The sequence below is a fragment of the Electrona antarctica genome (assembly GCF_951216825.1).
Source record: "Electrona antarctica genome assembly, chromosome: 4".
NCBI classification, from domain to species: Eukaryota; Metazoa; Chordata; class Actinopteri; order Myctophiformes; family Myctophidae; genus Electrona; species Electrona antarctica.
The window spans coordinates 41235442-41257475 of record NC_136809.1 but is presented as its reverse complement, the minus strand read 5'-3'; the positions used below and the strand labels follow the sequence as shown (position 1 = coordinate 41257475).

The window sequence follows — 22034 nt, the reverse complement described above, 5'->3', positions numbered from 1 at the left end:
CCCTCTCTCTCTCGCACACTATCTCTCTCTCTCTCCAACCACTTGACATGCACGTAGGATGAACAGAGAGGGGGTCGAGGAAAAACAATTACGCACGGCAGTCATAAATCCACGGGACGTAATTCAGAGCCCATTCACTGTTAATTCATTGAGTATTTATAAAATGTGGTTAACAGCAGAGAGAAGCCGCCCCAGCTCCAAAAGTAAATTAGCCTCTAATTAGATTGCGATTCATGAGAATTCCTTAAAAAAAAGTGTTGACGCAATTAATTGCATGTGAAATTGCAAATTAATCCAATACGGATTTATACAGTGAACTGGTGCGGGTATGTGTCACGTAAAAAAAAAAACCTCAAGGGGCGAGGGGGGGGGGAAACAAAAACATGAAATGAAATGCCTACAGACTTGGTGACACTGTGTGGCAGGCGGCCATATTTGATGCAAAAAGAAACCGAGGGAAGGGAAATGCGTGGGTAAGGAGAAAACTGAAGGACTGGAGACTGACATGCATTCCATTTGTTCTTTAACCTCTCTGCGGAGAAAAGTGCGTGGGCAGCAGAAACGGAGCGGGATGGCTGATTGTCTGATTATCGGCTTGTGGGAATGTGACAGGCGTATCGTAGCTTTACTGGAGCGCTCTGCTTCCGCCTGCCGCCACCTGTTTCATGAATTGCATTTGCATCACTCCCCACTTGGGACGTGCTTTCTCATAACTTCATGGATCTTTTTTTTCTACTTCTGTGGTCTGTGTGACACTGTTGTGTTTGTGAGTGTGATTGTCATGCACGTATAAGTGTGATAGTGTGTGTGTGTGTGTGTGATAGTGTGTCTGTGTGTGTGTGTGTGTGTGTGTGTGTGTGTAAACAACAATCATAGCTAGCATATTATTGCCACCGCTGTTTTGCAATTCCATGATGTAAGCATTTGCTTCACTCAGTGAGAATGGACTGAAAGCCTGCAGGTCCCCAAGGGGAAGGTGTGTGTGTGTGTGTGTGTGTGTGTGTGTGTGTGTGTGTGTGTGTGTGTGTGTGTGTGGTGCCCATGTGCAACCATACGTGAATATCATTGGGCGAACTACGAATATATGCATCTTGTCCAATAAGTGTTTTTCTCTGAAGGAGTGTGTGCGTGTGCATGTGTGCATTGTGTGAGTGCATGCATGCATGTACTGTATGCATGTAGTATGGAGATTGGTTGGTGCGTATAAGTGTGCGACTGCGCGTGCGCACAGCAGTCCAACTGGCTCACTGTGGTAGCAGTGGACGGAGAGACGGGGTGGGGAATAATCAACGTCCCCCTGCCCTCTGTGGTAATGGGGATCAGGGACACAGAGTGGGAGGCATAGGGTGGGGGGGCGGAGGGGGGTGGGGGCTAGGCTGTGCGCTCTGCCTCAGAGGTCCAGCTTGTGTGTGTGTGGGGGGAGGGGGGATGGGGGTGGTCCGTGTGGCGCACCACCGGGCTCTCGGAACCCCGTGTCTCTCTGGATCTCCAAGTCTAATGGGGGGCAGAGAAGTTAATTCCACAGCGACGGCGCTTTAGCTCATTTTCATACATATGAACGCGCCCGGCGAAGATCGATTACCGCAAACAAATTGAAATGCTGGGGACCGAGGCGGGCCTGCAACAGGGGGAGAGAAATGGTGTGGGTGATGGCCGTGTGTGTGTGTGTGCGTGCGTGCGTGCGTGCGTGCGTGCGTGCGTGCGCCTGTGAGTGTATAAAGAAAGCGACATGGAGAGACACCATCATCATATGGAAGAAAACACAATTCACAGCTGCATGTCATTTTGCATGGAGAGAGTTATTTTTGTAGTGGCATGGATATGAGAGCTCAACTATTTCCACTTTAGACTATGTGTGTTAGAGATATTTAGAGAGATGTGTGAGGTCATAGGCCATGTTGCACAGGGCAAGCTGACCAACAAACAGTCAATCTCCGCTGCCCTACATGTCCATCTCTCTCATTACAACATATCATGAAATAATATCCATGCATTAGTCCTGCACTATAATGGCACTGTCATTGTTGGCACTCATCTAAGTGCTCATTGCTTCATTACCTTCTTTCCTTCACTCTTTTTTTAATGTGGGCCATTACACAGCCCCCCCCCCCCCCCCCCCCCCCCCCCCCCCCCTCTCTCTCTTTTGTTCTAACCATGCCACCTAAAAGACTTTTCTGCCCACACACACACACACACACACACACACACACACACACACACACACACACACACACACACACACACACACACACACACACACACACACACACACACACACACACACACACACACACACACACACACACACACACACACACAATGCATATGGATATATATGCATATATGCCCATGCATACAATATAATATGCATATCGTTGCCGCCGGGTTGAAACCTCATATCTCCATACTTTTTGAGTGGTGTAAACCACTCCTACGACTGGCTTTGTTAGTTTACGTGTCTGTCTGTCTGTGCTCAAAAAATGAGCACGGTTGCTATGGTCACCCAGTTCACACGGGTGTGATTTCATTACGTCAGACATTACGTCAGACCACAGCTGATCAGTCTATATAAGACCTTACACCACTCAGTTCACACGGGTGTGATTTTTATTCTTTTATGTTATTTTCCCACTTCATCATATCAACTACAGTGTCATGCAAAAGTAGCAAAAAATCTACAAGCTCACAACATGTCACATGTTTTCTGTTTTGGACATACAAGGTTTCCACCCGCGATAGCGACGATGTTCATATTGTATTATTGTATGTAACAAACAAACAACACCCAGATGTGCGATAATAGCAGTGCATGTTTACATGCAGCAACATTCAGGGTGTTAATTTAACACTGACAGTGTTAATTAACACAGGATGTTACCGTGTGGGACAGAGACTCTTTGGGCCACACGTGTAGAGATGCTCAAGGATTACCTCCTGCACCCAGCTTAAGAAACAAAACAGCTGGCTTTTCCAAATTGTATGTGTTAAAACAGCTTGTTCACTTTTGTTCTTTATCCATTTGCCTCAGTTTCTCCAAGAAAACACGTTATGATTAATCTTTTGTTGCTGCAAGTTGGTTCAATGGCTGGCAATACCGCCCGACAGCGTGTTGCGGGTCCGACTCCCAATCCCGACGACCTTTGCTGCGCGTCACTCCCCATCTCTCTCTCTCCCCATTTCCTGTCAGCCTATTGTATCTATCAATAAAATTATCTTAAAATGTTAGCGAATCTCATAATGCAAAGGGTTTGAAACTTGGGTTTCAGCATTTTCAATCCAATTTCCGCCAGACAGAGTGACATGTTAGGGAGCTAATTAAAATGAAGAGTGCTAAACTAACACCCACACAAAGTGACATATTTCTCGAGAGCAACCTAAGTGGCCAACGATGTACACAGCCTTCAAAACCAGACTAATAGGCACAGCTCACAGACAGGCCGGTGAAATGGAGATCGCCTAATTAAAAATGTCGGGTCAAAGGTGACGGAAACCCTTGGCGACCTTAGTTAAAGTCCAACAGTCGTCACACCCAGATGGTCAGGTTGGTGCTCAGGCTGGAGACGAGACGACACACACACACACACACACACACACACACACACACACACACACACACACACACACACACACACACACACACACACACACACACACACACACACACACACACACACACACACACACACACACACACACACACACACACACACACACACACACACACACACACACACACACACACACACACACACACACACACACACACACACACACACACACGTCATAATTTCATAGCTTCCGCCTACCAGTACATTCAATGTAGTGGCTAGAACTGGGGCGAAACAATAAGAAACAACTTTTGGACGGTGTCTAGATTGGTCTAGTAGTCATAGGTTTAGTAGTCATAGGTTTATTAGCGTCCGGTTTCTCCACTGTCCTAGACCTAGACAGTCCCTAGATTTCCCCTGACATTTCGGTATGTGGAGATTTCCGGTCGCCTGGCTACGGAGAGTAGCTGCACCCAGGTACTAGGTTGAATGGAGGGTTAACGCCAAGACTGTCTGGCACTGCCACTGGCACACATTATGGATTCCTCAACAAGCTACTACATTCCTAATACTTCCTGGAATTACAGGCATCAGCAACACAGAGGTCAGCAGCACACTCACATCAACACACACGCACGCACGCACACGCAATGAGGACAAACTATTGCACCTCATCAACTTAATGTCAGCTGGACAAAGTCTGAGAGCAAACTGGAAGAAATTCAGGCACAATTGATTAATAGGGGCAATGTTGTAGTACGAGTTTGTACCAGAGGTGTGTGTGTGTGTGTGTGTGTGTGTGTGTGTGTGTGTGTGTGTGTGTGTGTGAGCGTCTCCTGTCCAAACTAATTTCACAGCAATACCACGGGCACCACTGCATGTAGCATCTCTTCTGAAGTCCAAGGGCGCGTGAGGACACTTTAGTTCTAGCCACACTCCACCGTGCATTTAAACCTGAACTCCATGACCTCCTTTATCCTGCCTGCCTCGCCTCCCGCTGTCTCCGCTCCTCTCTCCACCCCCAGATCGCTCCTCTCTCCACCCCCAGATCGTCTCCGCTCCTCTCTCCACCCCCAGATCGCTCCTCTCTCCACCCCCAGATCGCTCCTCTCCACCCCCAGATCGTGCCAGTGGTGTTTCATTGCTGTAGCTGTCAGGTGCCTTCATGCTTCACTGCATGGTACTGCCAGTGTTGTCAGGCACGGCATCACTCTGTATTAGGCTACACTGGAATGGCCTCCTCTCCGTGTGTGTGTGTGTGTGTGTGTGTGTGTGTGCGCGATATGCATGTTATCAGCATGGTAACAGCATGCAGATCTGCAGGCAATACTAAATATATGTTAAGTCTCAGTGTGCATCTCTATGTGTGCGCATGTGATTCTTTACAGTCATATACTGTAATTCGTGTAAAGCTGATGATAGCGGGCCTGTACATACAAGTGGTATGGTGTAGTTTATGTCATCATTATTGCACTCACCTTTGGTTTTGGGATCAGCAGCCTGTGGGAAAAGGGAAGACAGAGAGAGAGAATTAGAGGGAGTTAAAAAGACAACACGGGAGGAGTTTTGAAATTAAAATTGTGTTAATTCACACCGGGAAAGGACTCGCACGATAGGAAAACAACAAATGTTACTGAGCTACACGATTGCAAGCATGTTCATTCCATCGCCCATGTTTGCCGTTGAACGGTGGCCAGTTGGAAGAAATACAGTCGAGCTGTTCGTCCGCTTTCTGCACGCGAGGCGTTTTTTTTTTGCTCGCCACAAATCTATACAAACCCTGGCCTGTGCTGTTAAATTCAATCAAGCGAGCTGTGAATTGACTTCAAGGACTACAGTCAAAAGACACAAACTCCTCAACTGTGTTTACGGGAGTATGTGAGGCAGAGCGAGAGAGAACTAGGAGGGAAATTGATTACAGTAGCTCACTTGTTCTCCATGGCCTGCCCTAATTCATATGAAACTGGGAGTGCTTGAAGTTAAACAGGGCTGTATGTATGTATGTATGTATGTATGTATGTATGTATGTATGCAATACATACATACATACATACATACAGGCCTTGTTTACAAGATGAATCCAAACCGGGTCAAAGAAACGTTGTTTTGACCAAAAATGCCATCTGGGACAAGGAATAGGAGATACAGGCGATTGAAAGAAACGGATAGAACAGATTATTATGGCGAGGTCGATCTAAAATGGGCGATCCATTGTCATGACAACAACAGCTAGCTACCCGATGCTAACGTAAGTAGCATTATGGCTTGATCGATCGAATGCACTATAAAAGCGCAATTGCCATTGATCTACGCCAATGGCATTAAGCGTAGTATCAAAAAATAGGCTTCAATTGACCTAGATCTACGCCAATGGCACGGAAGCTGTTAAGTCTCACCTTTTTTTGAGCAATGTCCTTCTTTGTCTTTTCTTCGTGTTTCTTCCTTCTCTTTTCTTCCATCAAATGGTTCTCTCTCTCCTGTTGCTAGCTTCTCTCAGCTGCAGAGAGAGAGAGAGAGAGACACTTTAGTTCAACAGGTAGTCATAGGCCCACAGCGCGCGCACACACGCACGCACGCACACACGCACACAGTGGAGGAGGGCTCTCGACGCACACAACATACACGTGTTCACAAGTAATGACGCATACTTCTACTTGCGTGTGAATATAGGAGTGAGCTTTGTGCTTCTACACACATACACAATGTACGGTAGATTCTTTACCAATCACTTTCCTTTCATCTGTTTCTGCATTGGGGCCAGAGTGCACTCAAGTGTTTAGAACAAATTCTCCATCCTCAATCTGCTTTTCATAAGGACATGCTCCCTAGTGGGGAGATATTGAGAAGGAGAAGGTAGGAGGGAGCAAGGTACGAGTCCAAAGATGAAGCAAGGAATGCAAAGTGGCAGAAAAATAAAACGCCGTCGAGTGGAAGTTGCTGAAAGAAGGATGGCTTAAGAGAGCAGGAAACAAGAGACTGGAAGGAAGGATGGAGAAAGGAGACTGAAAGACATGAAATGTAAAGCAAAGACCGAAAGACAGACAGACAGATTGAAGGAGTAAGACCCAGAGGTCTGTGTGTCTCCACTGGGCAGAAGGCCAAGGCTCTGCTCTCCGAGGGCCGGGGGGAAACTAAGTGCTTCACTTCAGTATTTATTTCCTTTGGCTCAACTCTAGTGACAGCTCCTGGAAACTATTAGATGCATGAGCAGGACCACAGAGACTAAGAGACGGTGTGTGTGCGTGCGTGCGTGCGTGCGTGCGTGCGTGCGTGCGTGCGTGCGTGCGTGCGTGCGTGCGTGCGTGCGTGCGTGCAAGTGCAATTGATATTGGTGCATATTACTACAGTGTGTCATATCAAATCAATGAGCTCTCTCTCTCTCTCACTCTAAAACGTGCTCTTATGTGAACAGTCTCTCGTCTCCCTATGTGTATGTGGCTATAATAACTGTTGAGTCCTCTATGGAAAACATTTCGGAAAGCAAGGACAAGCACACAGCCACACACACACTCGCAAACACACACGCCTACCCTGCACAATAAGCCATTGTGCTCCATGCTCAGCAACTTCAAGAATTCTGCCTCACAGAATTGACAATGACAGTCATGTCACAATCGCAAATAGATGCGCACACACACACACACACACACACACACCGCTCAAACACACACACACACACACCGCTCAAACACACACACACACCGCTCACACACACACACACACACACACACACACACACACACACACACACAGACTGCGCTCAAACATATGGGGTGTAAGTGGATAAACGGCACGAATATTTTGACTGACAGGATAGCATTGGTTATTGGAAATGTATAGAAGGCATCCAGACGGACAGGCAGACAGACAAAGACAGGTTGACAGCAAACAAGCAAGGACAACTCCAGCCAAACAAACACATGCACGCACGCACGCACGCACGCACGCACGCACGCAGGCAGGTGGCCAGCCGATGCGGTCCATAGGGCCCTGGATGTGAATCCAAACAGAATGCAATCACAACACTCCTAACAGGAGATTAATGCTGAAAGGCCTGCCTCCCGCAGGGCTGCCAATCAAGAGGACATGGCAAACCTGGCAGAGAATGACATTGAGCGAGAGAGAGGAGAGAGAGAGAGAGACTGGCCTTGGAAGCAGGTTTTTAATGAAAGACAGTAGAAATGTACAACTTTCACCCTCTTGCTCGTTTTTCACTCATTCCCTCTTTCAATGTGTTACGGACCACGGTCCTGTTGGTTATTTGATTATATTTGTTTTAGTATAATTATTATTTATGGTGACTATTTAACTGGGATAATAATTATAAGTTGTATTATATGGCATATTACAAGTTGTGTTTCTTTTGCTCCCTGATTATGAATGAGTTGATGAAACTATGAGACTGTTGGCTACAGTTCTCATATGAATGAATACAGACATGGCTGTGAGTGACAGGTCCCTGATTGGACCTGCCCCCCTCTTCCTTATTGGCTCTCCCCGACAACACCAGTTTCCTGTTGGCTGAGCACTCTTCCTGTCGCTCTATAAAAGCTCAGTTGAACTTGGACTTCACCGGGGGACGACAGCATATCTAGCAGCAGAGACTCGATCCCTCTGTCCTCCGCTCGTTTGCCTGCCTTTTGTTCTGTTTAGTTTTGTTCTTTATTAGTTGTTCTGTTCTGCCGTAAGTTGCCTGAGATATATTTTGTTTTGGTTTGTTGCCCAGTGATTTAAGTTAAAAGCCTTAGCTTATTCATACATATATATATAAATTGTTATTCTTATTAAGTCTGTAAATCATTATTTAAAATGTGAATCCCGGTTCCTACTCCACCATGTAGGGGTGCCAGGTATTTTTCCTTTCTCCTGATTTATTGTAATTTTGGTTAGTTAGGTTAGTTAGGGATTTAGAATTGCATTTTTGTTTAACTCTGTTAGGGCCTTAGTTAGGGGTAAACTTTTGATTTCTAGTTAGAGCTGTTTTCTTAGCATAGAACCTGCACCTTGAAGCCAATACTATACAGTTGTGAACCAAAGAACAAGAAAATGTAAACTTTGTCTCTGTTAATGAAAAAAATAGCTACAACAATAAACTAAAGTTCTTTTTCAACCCTGTCTCCTCTTGCATTATGTTATGTTCCTTCACCATAGACGAAGGTGCGTAACACAATGCTTCACACAGACACAAGCACGCACACACACACCTCATAATGAGAACACGGTGTGTCTGAGACATACTGCTAGATCAGCAGCTGGGGGAAGGCAGTCCTCTGGTAATAATAAATATGAGCTTGCTCTCTCTCTGTGTGTGTGTGTGTGTGTGTGTGTGTGTGTGTGTGTGTGTGTGTGTGTGTGTGTGGGGTACATGGACATGCGTGTCAAAATCGTAAAAACTCAGTGTTTTGAGTGGATCGGAGAGCCTCTATGTTTTTGTTGATGTACTGTAGTAAGTGTATTGGTATGTGTGTTGACATGTTTGATGTATTGCTTTGTCTGTGTTGCCCGAGGACCCCCTCTGAAACGAGATGATGCATCTCAAGGGGCTTATCCTTTAAATAAGAATTTCAATATACAGCGTGTCATCACGATGCCATGCGTTATGAGCTTGTTCTGAAGAATGCTGAGAATAGAAAATAGGGCTTAAGTGGGTAAATACAAAGATAAATAATAGAAAAGACAGCCATTGTGGCCATTTATGTACTGCACAGTCTCCGTTTTCATTTGTCCTCCATGTTGTGCCTAGTACGGTGCTCTGCTCTCAGGTAGCTGGCTGCTGCTTTCTGTCTTACAGCATGACAGCAAAACCAGGCAGGGATAGAGGAGAGGAGAGGAGAGGAGAGGAGAGGAGAGGAGAGGAGAGGAGAGGAGGCACATGCATAACAATGGCATCCTTCCTCCCCATATGGATTTATCATCTACCTAATTTGGGCAAGCCGATACGCAAGGGAAGACATGAGGATTAGATGGATACCGGCTGGGATCAGGAGCAGCAGTTATACTAGCTAGTTAGTGAAACATGAAGCCGGCATAACATTGTAGCGATAGCCATGATGGAAATGTAAGAAAGAGACTAGTGTCCGTTTTTTGGTTTTGGTCGATCCCTCTTCTCTTTCCTCGACTCTTATGCCTCATCTATGCTCCGTCAGTGACGCTGTCGTGTGATAAAGTATAAAACTGGGTTTGGGCTCGAGTCCTCCCACTCCGATTCCCTTCTTCCTTCCTCTTCCTCTCTCCTGCTCGCTGAAACCATCTCCAAAGTCCCCCCCCCCTCACCCCCGGGTGCCTCATGCCCAGGGTATCAGTGACAGGAGTCCCATGCCGCATGGCAGCACAATACTGCAATCAGGCAAAATGTGGCCTGTTTTTAGCCACTGACCTGCAAGTACTTTACTCCCTCACTTACACTTGAATCATTGCAGTACACACTGCTGGGACACCAGGGGATGCTCTGGGCGACCAGACCACGGCTAGAAGCTACAAAAGATGCAGATTCCCCTCTTAACACTTATTATGCCCAGGACGTGTTCCACACGTCTTCATAATTACACCCGTAGGAGGCCCAGGATGTGTGGACACGTCTTTAGGTCCCGTTTAATGATATAAAACGCGATCGCTAAAATACTTTTTTTTGACAGCGGCCGTTGCTAGGCAACGCCTTGATCGTCCGTCCCGGAGCGGTTTTGCTGCGCACGCAGCTATTCACTTTCTGGTTTACGGGCCCACAAATCTTGCTATTATCTCTGAATCTACGGTGCTGTTCTGTCTGATGTTCTGTCCTAATTTCTGACTTAACCAAGCATCTCCTTTGGAATATTAACGCTTCTAAAGAGAGATCAGACTCATCAGCGCAAGGTAGTAATGGAAGATTTCACCTCCCGGTTTTGGGGAGAAATGGAAGGCGGGGCTTTTCAGAGTAAAATCTGCCTGGAACTCTAGCGCCTTTATTCTGAAAAATTCCCGGGAAAAATAGTGTTAATAACAGGGGGAGCCCACATCAGCTCTGGGGCTGCACAACTCCTGATTCAGCTTTTCATTTAATTATTATTAAAGCCTGATTCATGCTCACTGCAGAACAGGCTTGAGGCTTCATGATGTGTTTGGGGAATGATTACATTTTCATCCCCCCTCAGATGACTTATCACTTGATAACTGAAAATGTATGCAAACCCGTGTCCATCGAAGTGTTCATCAGTTAACACACAACTTTACTTATGACCCTGGACTATTACTTGTTACACCCTATGAGACCGTGAACCAACCGACCGAGCCGTCACCGTCGGCGGCCCGTCCTTGGAGCTTGGCGGTAAGAAGAACGCAGCTGGAGCGGATGAGCTGTGGAGTACATGACTGAATAGGAGAAGATGACTCAGTCAGCGGGAGCTGGAACCACTGGGGAGATTGTGCAGAAAAGAAATCCAACATCCACAGAGGAAGAAAGAGCTCTGCAACCAGAGGGGAGAGGAAGGCTGAGCCATTATGGAAGGAACACGCTGTACAGGAATGAAGAGGCTGGGAGCGTGCACACACTCACACACATGCAGGTTTGATGTGCGCAGGCGAGAGCGAGTCCGTCTGATGCCTGTCGTTTTCCACCGGGGACGCAGGGTGGGGGCGGGGGGTGGGGGGGAGTTGGAGCCTGGAGGCGCGAGAGAGAATGGGGGAGGTGGGGGGGGGGGGGGGGGGGGTTGGCATGGAGCAGAGGATGAAAGGAGAGGCAGAGCAACACCAATTAGAAACGACAGCAGCCAGAGAGGCAGACAGTGTGAGAAGAGACAGAGAGAGAGAGAGAGAGAGAGAGAGAGCGAGAGAGAGAATTGCCCACTAGAGAACGAAAGAGTAAAAAAAAAGGAGCTACAATGAAGGGAGGCCTACGGAAGCTGCCAGACTGAGGAAGAGGAGGTGGCTATACGAAGAAGCAGTAGTATGGGGGAGGAGGAGAGCAAGGCAAGCACAGGGAATATAGAGGAGAGAAGAATAGCAGGAAGACAGAATGACAAGGCAACACTGGGGCTAATGCTAAGAGAAGTGTGCACAACATAATAAAGCAGAAGGGGGGAGAGAGAGAGAGAGAGAGAGAGAGAGAGAGAGAGAGAGAGAGTTGAAGGGAGTGAGAGAAAGAGATTTCCTGGCGCGCGTCCAAAGCAGCCATGGCCGCGAGGAAAACACACCGCTTCGGCTGTTCTGCATGACCGACGCAGACCACAGACACAACGGCAAACATGGCAGAGGAGGAGACGAGAGGAGAGGAATGAGGACTGGCTTCCATTTCTCTGAGGGGAGGAGGCGATGCGGCCAGGCCCCTTGCCGCACAGAGTGTGGTAAACCTACTGCCCTCCACTATTACCACCCACCGCCCACTCACCGATCCATCCAGTCCTTCCACCACCCATCGCTCTCCATCTGCCCCTCCCTGCAGCAGGATTCAAGCCACAGGTCTCACCTAAAGCATAATCACTGTCCTGTATGGTCCACGAATTTAGAGTGGGAGTGCCACGTCAAACTAAAAATGATTTAGTCGATTATGAAACAATCAACTATTAATTAATCCATTATTTTGTCATTATAGGCCAAGTATAAAAAAAGATTACATTTTTAAATAGTGAAAATAGATCTACAAGCTCATAACGTGTTAGGGAAGGTGTACTCTGCACAGGCCAAAAGTATACTGTACTCTTAGTGTACACCTACTGTACATATATGACCCCAAGTTCTAGACAGACCTCCAGTTCTAGACCACACAGAAGGGGCGGGGGATAATTTCCACACAACAACTCTAATGGTAAATTAATTCCATAGTTCAATGTTGAAAATGAGTGTTATTATTCCCCTTTAATAGATTATTTGATTAATCCAAAAGGTTATCAATAATCGCTAAGAAAAAAATAAGTAGTAGTAGTAGTAGTAGTAAAGTAGTTGCAACACTAAATGAGAGTAATTCTGGGAATACCTGCCACTAAAGAGTGTATGGGTGAACATACACATGGGTTTATTTGAACCACATCTGCTTGGGGGGGAAAGAAGCCTGTAAATTCCATAGCAGATAAGCGGTAATAACAAGTGCTACGTGTCTCTCTCACGTGTGTAGACATACAAACAAGCTGGTTGATTTGAGAGCATTCTGTTCATGCCAATAGCCACATTCAGCAGGCGCGGATTCACAGACGATGTGGGAGCAGAAGTCACGTAATTATACTCTGTTGTACACCAGTGTCCCGTGCCAAGAATAGCACATCTATCTATAAGCTCACAATGGGGATGTGTTGCGAGTCTACTTTGTAGAATGGTTATTTTTGGCATCGGACATTGTACAACAATTATAAATCAGGCTTTAGTAGTTTAGTTCACTGGCTAAACTCAGCTATGTCGGATAGGAACTGCTCAATGAATGGAACAAATAGTTGCTCCATCCTGCATTTCTCATATTCTTGACTGAAAGATGCATTGGGTGAGAGAGAGATGGAAAGAGAGACGGAGAGAGACAGAATGAAGAGGATGAGAGTGAAAGAGAATGAAAGTGAGAGTGAATGGAGTGTCGCTATAAATAACATCTTTGAAGTTTGCCTCTTGAAAATTAGCCCTCAGTGTACTACTGGCTGCTTCCTCTGCCAAGACGATATGAAACTTTTTACGTGCTGGAAGCTCATTAAATAGGAACGCAACACAATGCACAAGGCCACACCATGGCCCTGAACTCTTAATAGAGATAAAGACAGCTGAACACAAGAAGCTGTTTTGTTGTGGGTGTGTATATCTCTAGAGTATGTGCTATTTCTCCATCATGACTGTCTTTTGTTTGGTTGGCGTCGTGTCATTTTCAGCGAGCGGCACAAGTCATACAACATAGTATAAATTGGGCTTTAAGTCGCTGTAGAGAACTGCTGTCAAAACATTATGAAGTGAATAGTTATAGATACAATTAGCATGCAGATAACGCCAAACGACCATAAATGCTGAAAGGGAAGTTGGAGACCAAAATTAAATTGGGTTTCAGGCTCATTAAGACTTAATACTGCACTTAATAGTATTTTATGTGTGGCTCTACCGGTAGCAGTTTACATAACCAGAGGTTTGACAAGGATCTAATGAAATGATTGTTTTGTTATATGCATTCCACAATTTTGTTCTCTGTTAAAAATAAATGTATCAAGGCTTTTATTATTTACACTGAAAATAGACCGGCACATTGGGACACACAATTCCAATAACAGTGTATGTACTGTATGTCTGTATGAGTCACATTTGAACCCATGCAATCACGGTAAGTGGTCTCAGAATTAGCTTCTTTTTTTGTGTTCATTTATTTACGGATCGATGAGGAGGCTGACTCCATGTAATGTAAGCAGCAGCAGTCCACACACAATAGCAGCCAATAGGCCTGAGTGGTCCACTAGTAGACACTACACTCTCCACCAACTGCACAGCCAGCATACACTGCTGCGATCCAACTGTCACAAGGCATAAAGTAGAGACGAACGAAAATGACAGCAGAAAGGGATGGAGACACACACGCACACACACACACAAAAGGTGCAATAGACACGATCGACTGGACTTCACAACCTCAAGGTTGCTTTGACATTGAAGGCTTTACATTGTAGAGACAAGAGAGTGAGCCCCCCCCCCCCCTCACTCTTTTCCACACACACACACACACACACACACACACACACACACACACACACACACACACACACACACACACACACACACACACACACACACACACACACACACACACACACACACACACACACACACACACACACACACACACACACACACACACACACACACACACACACACACACACACACACACACACACACACACTCCCAGGTTGTCAAGAGCCCAAGCAACAACACATGTTAACACAAGTTAATAGCAAGTGAGAGAGAGAATAAATGCTGCGTTTAGTTGAGGGAACAATCGATGCTCTGATGTAATAAAGACAGAAAAGAGTGCAAGAAGACAGTCAAGAGAGAACAAACAAACAAAACAAAGCAGCAACATGCACGCCCTGAGAGATATGGAGTGTGAGAGAGCGATAGAGAGAGATAAGGAGCGATTGGCCGCTTTCCTGTGCAGCTGTAGATAGGAGGGTGGGTAAAAGATGGCTCCTTAAAAAACTGAAGACAAAGAAGAAAGATGCAGTGAAACAGACTATTTGGTTTAAAGCCGTCTCCTGGTATTCGAGTAACATAAGACGTTTTCTTGTTAGCATATGAGTGAGCACAAGAGAGAGGCGTCTTTGAATGCTGTTGTTCTGAATTATTTACTCTCAGACGAGGCCAAATGAACATTTTGCTCAGGACCAAAAATGCTTTTAAGTCACACAACTCATTACACTCTCACTACATGAGACACACTTACATTTAGATAACATTAGCTAACAGAATGCTGTTAACATGTTGCATAATTTGTGCTAACCTCCTTGACATTACATTTGTGTAAATCTCTTGGCATACCGAGGGTGAGACACACTCAGGACAGTTTACACTGTTTAATCTAGGCTGCATAATGCATAAAGATAATTTCTGTGCTTGTGCTTTCTGACGAATCCTTTCCGAAGATTCGTGCTGATAGAAAACGGAGTAAAAACCGAAGCACTTGAACTCTGTTGATTGTGGCCGACTTGAACAGATATTAATTGGATAACAGAGCCCAGAAAACAAACAACAGACATTGGCGTACTACTTGCTAGTGGCCTCGATATGGGGCCAGAGAGGGAATGCTAATACTATTTACATAGCCTTAACCAAGGAGCTAAAGGACCCATGTCCCACCATAATCAGTAAGACTATCTAATGTTGGTTTGGAATTAGGGAAAGGACACTGTGTGTGTGTGTGTGTGTGTGTGTGTGTGTGTGTGTGTGTGTGTGTGTGTGTGTGTGTGTGTGTGTGTGTGTGTGTGTGTGTGTGTGTGTGTGTGTGTGTGTGTGTGTGTGTGTGTCCGACAGTCCCTGTCAGCTCCCATGCCATGCCTTTCCTCTCCCTTTCACATGCATCTCCTCAATTAGCCAACATGGAAGGGGGAGTTACTGAGACTGAGCACAGTGGACATTCCCCTGGAGCTCTGCCAACACACACACACACACACACAGTCACACACACACACACACCCCTTCGGTTTGCTCACATCCCAGCCTGCCTGGTTCACCCCTGCTGGGCCTCCTAGCCCCTCCCCCTCATCCACCCCTCCTCTTGGCACAGAGGCCAGGAGAGGCCAGGAGTAAGGGAGCAGTGGTTTAGCTACACAGCCACCACACACACTCTTCTGTTACAGAACTCTTACATCAGAATTCAGAAAGGCCCTGACCCAATGACAAACTTCAGCCACACACACACACACACACACACACACACACACACACACACACACACACACACAAAACGACATGAGCGTCACACTCCCATTGAGCACTTGGGACTCAGGAGGGTTAATGATATATTGATTCTGTTTGTTTTCAGGGCGATGTCTGTGTCCATCCAGCCACCGAAGCGGCTGGCGAGTGGTGCGATGGGCTGCATTGCTACCTTAACAGAGTAAAAATAATACATGGCTCTACACACACACACACACACACACACACACACACACCTATATAACAACACAATACTTCAAGTGGAGTATATAGCCAGCCAGAGGACGGAGCTATACTCCACTGCTTGCCAGTACAGTCATAACTGTTAGCCCTCACCAGACATAACAGCTGTCCGCATGTCTTTAGTACTCCCCCACTTGAATATATCCCTCCACATATAGATGAAGGGGGATAATGGGTTTTGACAGAAAGCCCCCCATCGAATCCAGTTGATTCCCCCCTGCTGGAGCAGTACACTGTAGGGGGGTTAACCACTTAAGAATCCAGTTGATTCCCCCCTGCTGGAGCAGTACACTGTAGGGGGGTTAACCACTTAAGCCTTACATACTTTGCCATAGGACAACGAGGGCTTTAAGCATCGATGTGATGTGTTGTGAGATTGTAGTTCTACTTTGCCTTTTTTATTTATTAACATTAACATACCGGTATGTGTACATTTGAAATTATTTGATAATTTTCCCCAAATAGGGATGCCAGGGTTAATGTGGGATAGTCAAGGATGTTGTGTATTAGCACTAGGGGAGTGCTTTTAGGGGAGTTTTTGCAGGATCACTATCATCACAATTGTTTTTACTGTGTAAATTGGGGCCCAAGAGAAAACAAATTGAATCAAATGAGGCTCAATGTATGCCTGATATGCATGGCCTCATGCATTTCAAAAAGGTTGAGAGTCACTGCTCTAATGCCTTCATTAAACCCGTTTGTTTTGGTCATGTAGCAGCTAGCTGCATAGTTGCAGATGATGCACGCACTGGGAATTCCTTTGACTGTGGCTTGTTTTGAGGTGGTTCGTCGTGAAGCCATGGGATGTCTTTACAAATAATACTTAATGTCAGTCTCACACAGAAAGTAGTCAATCAATTGGCTATTTTCGGCACGCGATATCAGCCTATGACAATAATTGTTTTGGAAAATGCAAACCAGAAAGTCTATACCAGTTTCATATTACCGTTGTTGAATTCTTTTTAAGGGACCAACTCTTGTCTCATCCATGTTGTCACCCATTGGTGCTACACTGCCGGTGCAAAACAAAATGCCACAAAGTGAGCGGTGCCTATTATCATGATGATGATGATGTATAGACCCGCATGATCTCACATGACGGTCACCACAGTAACCATGCTGCTACCGACTAATAAACACACAAAGTCACATGCTGGAGCGGTTAGCACTGCTCAAAAATGGGAGGGAATGTTGCATGCGAGTAAAAAGGATAGATCTAAAAGCTAACGTGTAGTATCGCAACTCACAGTAGGCTTGTAGATATTTTCTTTTTTGCGAGCAGCAGCGTTGTACTACAGGGTAAAAAAAACTAAATCACACCCGTGTGAAATGAGGCGCTCTTATCATCATACATCAATCACAATTTGCGTCCTTACCTTCGTCATCAATGTTTGTGTTACGCAATGTTTGTGTTTACACAAACACTCAAAATTGTTTGTGTTGGGACAAAAATTGGATTACATACACTAAAAGCTGGACATAGGAGGGGCTATCGCCCCTCAAAAATAAGGTATAGAACAGATAGAATGTGCACTGCAGCATAAATCACATTCTGTCAGTAAAGGCAGATCGTGGGGACATTTGAATCGTTCATGATACATATAATAGCTTCATGTTGCACACCCCAAATCAGGACTAGCAGTTGTTTTCTAAAAAATCAGTCAAAAGGTCAATGACTGAAGCGGGATGGACTCAAGGAGTTACATTGAAAATCCAAGATATGTTTTGGCTATTTCTTCAGCACAATGAGCAAAATAGGATACACTACACGGTAACAATTTTGAAAGTAAACAAACAGAATCTCAGATATTGTTTTGAAGGAAGCTGCCTGACACAGACTGTTATTGAGAAGGAACATGGCCTGGAGTCAAGAGTCGGGTTTGACGCTCAAGTTCGAGCCAAGCAAATGACAGCAACCTGAGAATTGGAATAGTGCTCATGTTTTGGATATTGTGAAGTCGGACAAGTGGAGGCAGCCTTGGCTTTGCTTTCAAACAAATGATCCTGGGCCATTTACTGATAAGCAACAGCAGATAGGGTTACTGGCCGGCTTCGTCTCTCTCGTGGCTTCGTTGCAGGGCACTCTAATCAAAACAAATGTGTGGTCGACCCCGCCAGCGGCCTGCTTTCTAAAACCGTTGTTTTGGCACCAAACAGGATGGATCACAGCACAGGTCCATTTAGCTGGTGCACTGTGTCAACATGGCCAAATATATTACCATGGTTTAATGAGTCTGGTCCCAAAGAGAGGCTACATTTATTTTTATCTGTGCCTTCATGTAAACCTGTACATAGAGATGAAGCTAGTTGACAAAACATATCATTTAACATTTATTAGCCTGAAGCTTTCCCCCACTCTTTAAGACATCACATAATAAGATCCATAAATTCTCTTGCAATGTCCACGATGGCATGTAGGCTATTACATTTATTTGCTTTATATCACTTTCTTTATTCATTGACAATACCAATGCAACACCGTTTTTCCTGACATTAAAGCTACCGTTATATTTCCATCAACTCCATGATAATAACAGTTGACCATCACAGCAATCCTTGAGCTAAACTTGAAAAACTAAATAAACAACAACTTCCACATCTCCATTGTAATGTCATGCCTAACCTTCATGTCAGCACCCAACCCAAATGACCTAATGTCCAACTGCACACACACACACACACACACACACACACACACACACACACACACACACACACACACACACACACACACACACACACACACACACACACACACACACACACACACACACACACACACACACACACACACACACACACACAGAGAGAGAGAGAGAACACCCAGTACTGATGCCCCATTGTCAATTTGTCCCCAATCTGTCCAGCTAGTACAGCTACTGTGGTGAAGTCAGTGGGACAGTGCCTGATGCAGTGTCTCTGGGAAGGAAAAGTCCAACCTTTTATGACACACAAGCTACTAACAAAGATACAGCTAAAGATACAGATAAAGCTTTCCTCTCACCCCGTTCACGTTATATATTAGTACATATGCATACAAACAAACAGAGGGCTGCAGGCCAACATCATCGCATGCTCTGCTGCACCCCTCAGATGGATGCATATATGCACTAGGCAGGACCTCTGACCTCTGACCCTTGGAAAGAACAGGGCAACTCTGTGTGGGTATATGTGCTCATGTCAGCTCGGCGTCAAGAGGCCAGGCAGGAGGAGGCGTGCCCTGACCTGATTAACAACTGCAGCGCATTAACCAACTGCCAGCCAGGGCCTTGAGCTTGACATTAATGGTCACACACTCCCACAGCAGGGCTGTTAAAGAAGCGCTCTCATCCACTGTGGATTCACCAGCCACCCACTCTCACAACATAGGCACACACATAATAAACATGCATGCATAGCATACTGATACATAGTCACACGCACAGAGTACACACACAAATTCTCCAATTCCCAGCATGTGTGTGTGTGTGTGTGTTGCATGTGTGTGTTGCACGGTGCATTTTTCATTTCATCACCGCACTGGTGTGTGACGATGGAGATAAGACTACGGTGACAGAGATGTCAGAGAGGGGAAGGAAAAACGGGGGAATAAATTGAACGAGGAAATTATGTACTTCAATTAAGACACGCAGAGGAGATATTAAAAGCTATACTCCACTGGATATAGGGATAGGATGCAGGGAAGGGAGAAGCAATGGAAGACGACAGTTCAATCAGAATCGCTGGCTTCCTAGCTGAGCAGGGGGGGGACACAGCGTAGATGCCTAATAATGGATTTGATAGTAGTGTAGTGGTATGCTCTCATTGCTCAGTCTGTACTGGGTTCTGTGGTGAACAACAACAGTCTGCCACACTAAAGGCGTTGAAATACAGCAATGAAGCCAACCATAACTAACTACTGTGGACCAAACAGGGCTCAGTAGATATTGATGTGGGATCTGATCGCTGTCACTTTAAAGGTGTGGGCACTGGGCAACCTAGTTGGCTTGAAGCGAAACATTTTAGCAAAACTAAACAGCACGCCTAATGGCGGAATAGACCTACAATACCACTGTGCTGACTGAAGCAGGCACAATCAATGTTACTACAGTGTAATAGCAAGGCTAACTCCGTTGCCAGAATTAAAACAACTCAAAAACATTTTAAACTATATTCTGCTCTTGTCTCAGTAGTAGCCTATGCTCACATTACACACACATATCACACCTTGGATCTAATCCAGTCAACTAAGCCAATCATATAAGAAGCTATAACCAACTCTCGCCTGTCTGATTCATTGACTGTTCTAATGGGAGGCTCAGGCCAGGGGAAATGGTATCAACAGAATTAGATTGAAAAGCACAAATTGAAGTGCTGAATATTTTAAAGCCATTACTAAACTTTTCTCGGCAAATACATAAAGATGATTATTGATATATATGATTTTCCCCTGCACATAATGTGGAAACGAGGTCATGCCAAGATTGACATTTTATTAAGTGGTAACACTGCTGATATAAACCATATTAATTGTGCAGCATAGTTACAGCACAGTAAATGACCTACTGAATCCATTACCCTTCATTCATTCATACATTATATGCAAGTCTACTGTCTCCCCCCGGCAGTCAGCAAGCAATGACAGACACTCCTCTAAATAAGAAAAATGCCAACGTTATTTATTCAAACTCACCTGGCGTAACCACAGCTTTGGCAGCTTTCAGTGAAGAGTTGGTGCATGGCAGAAAAATATGCAGAAAAGCATTCTGGATTGCGTCTTTTCTTTAAAGTACCCGTAAAGAAATGGATCAGAATTTCAGTCGCAGTTAGAAGAGCCAGACAGACTTGGCTTTTCTTTTTTTCGTGCGGAGGCAGATCAGCCGATTGCTGCTGTGGAGCAGCTTGGTGACAAAAATACCGAGGTAAACAATGGCCAGTCAGCCAGATATATACACACAGCAAGTCTTTTTTATGTATAGCTATAGAGTAAAATGCAGTAAAAATAACACTCGTTTGAAAACAGTTCGTTAAACGTCACGATATAATAGGGAGGAAAAAAGAAGCTCTGCTAACCAACAAAAATGCACAGGAATAAAATGTACTCTAAAAAGCAGCTAAAATTGTGTTAGTTTGCAGGTTGGCATCAGTCATTGACTGTTTTGCAAACGTAATTAATTAGGCAGTTTTTACAATTACAACAAAAAAACGATTAGTTCAGTTCGCATAGAAACAGCCCGATGTCGCTACACTGTAGCAGCCCAGTCAGCAAGCCAACTTGTTTTTAAAGTGCAAAAGAAATGTTTTTGTATGTTGTTGGGTCGCTGATCGCCGGCGCCGGGCAGCAGCTGGCAGCTAAGCGACAACTTCGATGATCCGACGAAGAGCTGGCGGCTACCGCGAAGAATGCAACGTGAAAAACGAATCCGGCAAAATACATTCTCGATGGATCCAAATGGAGGAGTGGAGGACAGTCATAATACGCGTTCAGTCAGTGAGCTCTCGTTTTGACAGTGATCTTGCAGCCATTTTGTTCAAACTAACAACACTGAGCTCTCTCTCTCTCTCTCTCTCTCTCTCCCAGATAGAGGTGGTGGTATGCCTGATAGGCATGGTCGTATGGCGGTGTCGCGCGCGGCGAGCCTAACCCGATCTATACGCCCACAACGCGTCGCGGGAGGCCGGGAGCGACGCGCTGTGGGCTTGTAGATCGGGCTATATGTTCGCGGCGGAACACCATCGTACGGAGAAGTATAAACCGGGCTGAAGGGCCCCCCTCATCCCATCGCCCAACCAACCAACAAAAACATCCTTAGCTCCGCCCCCCGACCGCCTCCTCCGCCTCCTACCCTTGACAACCAAGGCAGGCAGAGGCAGGCAGTCAGTCACATCTAGCCCAGGAAAA

General features: G+C 45.5%; 1 protein-coding gene across 1 annotated transcript in view; it reads right to left on the bottom strand.

Moving 5' to 3' along the window:
- The window catches only part of LOC306922612 (trinucleotide repeat-containing gene 6C protein-like), a 64693-nt gene extending 42992 nt beyond the window's left edge, over positions 1-21701 (bottom strand). The window contains exons 1-3 of the mRNA XM_079500333.1: positions 20826-21701; positions 5945-6045; positions 5027-5048 (exon numbers count right to left, since the gene is read on the bottom strand). Coding sequence (XP_079356459.1) covers positions 5027-5048; positions 5945-6007 — 85 coding nt within the window. The 5' untranslated portion in view covers positions 6008-6045; positions 20826-21701. The remainder of the gene's footprint in view (positions 1-5026; positions 5049-5944; positions 6046-20825) is intronic.
- Between the last annotated feature and the right edge of the window lie 333 nt (positions 21702-22034).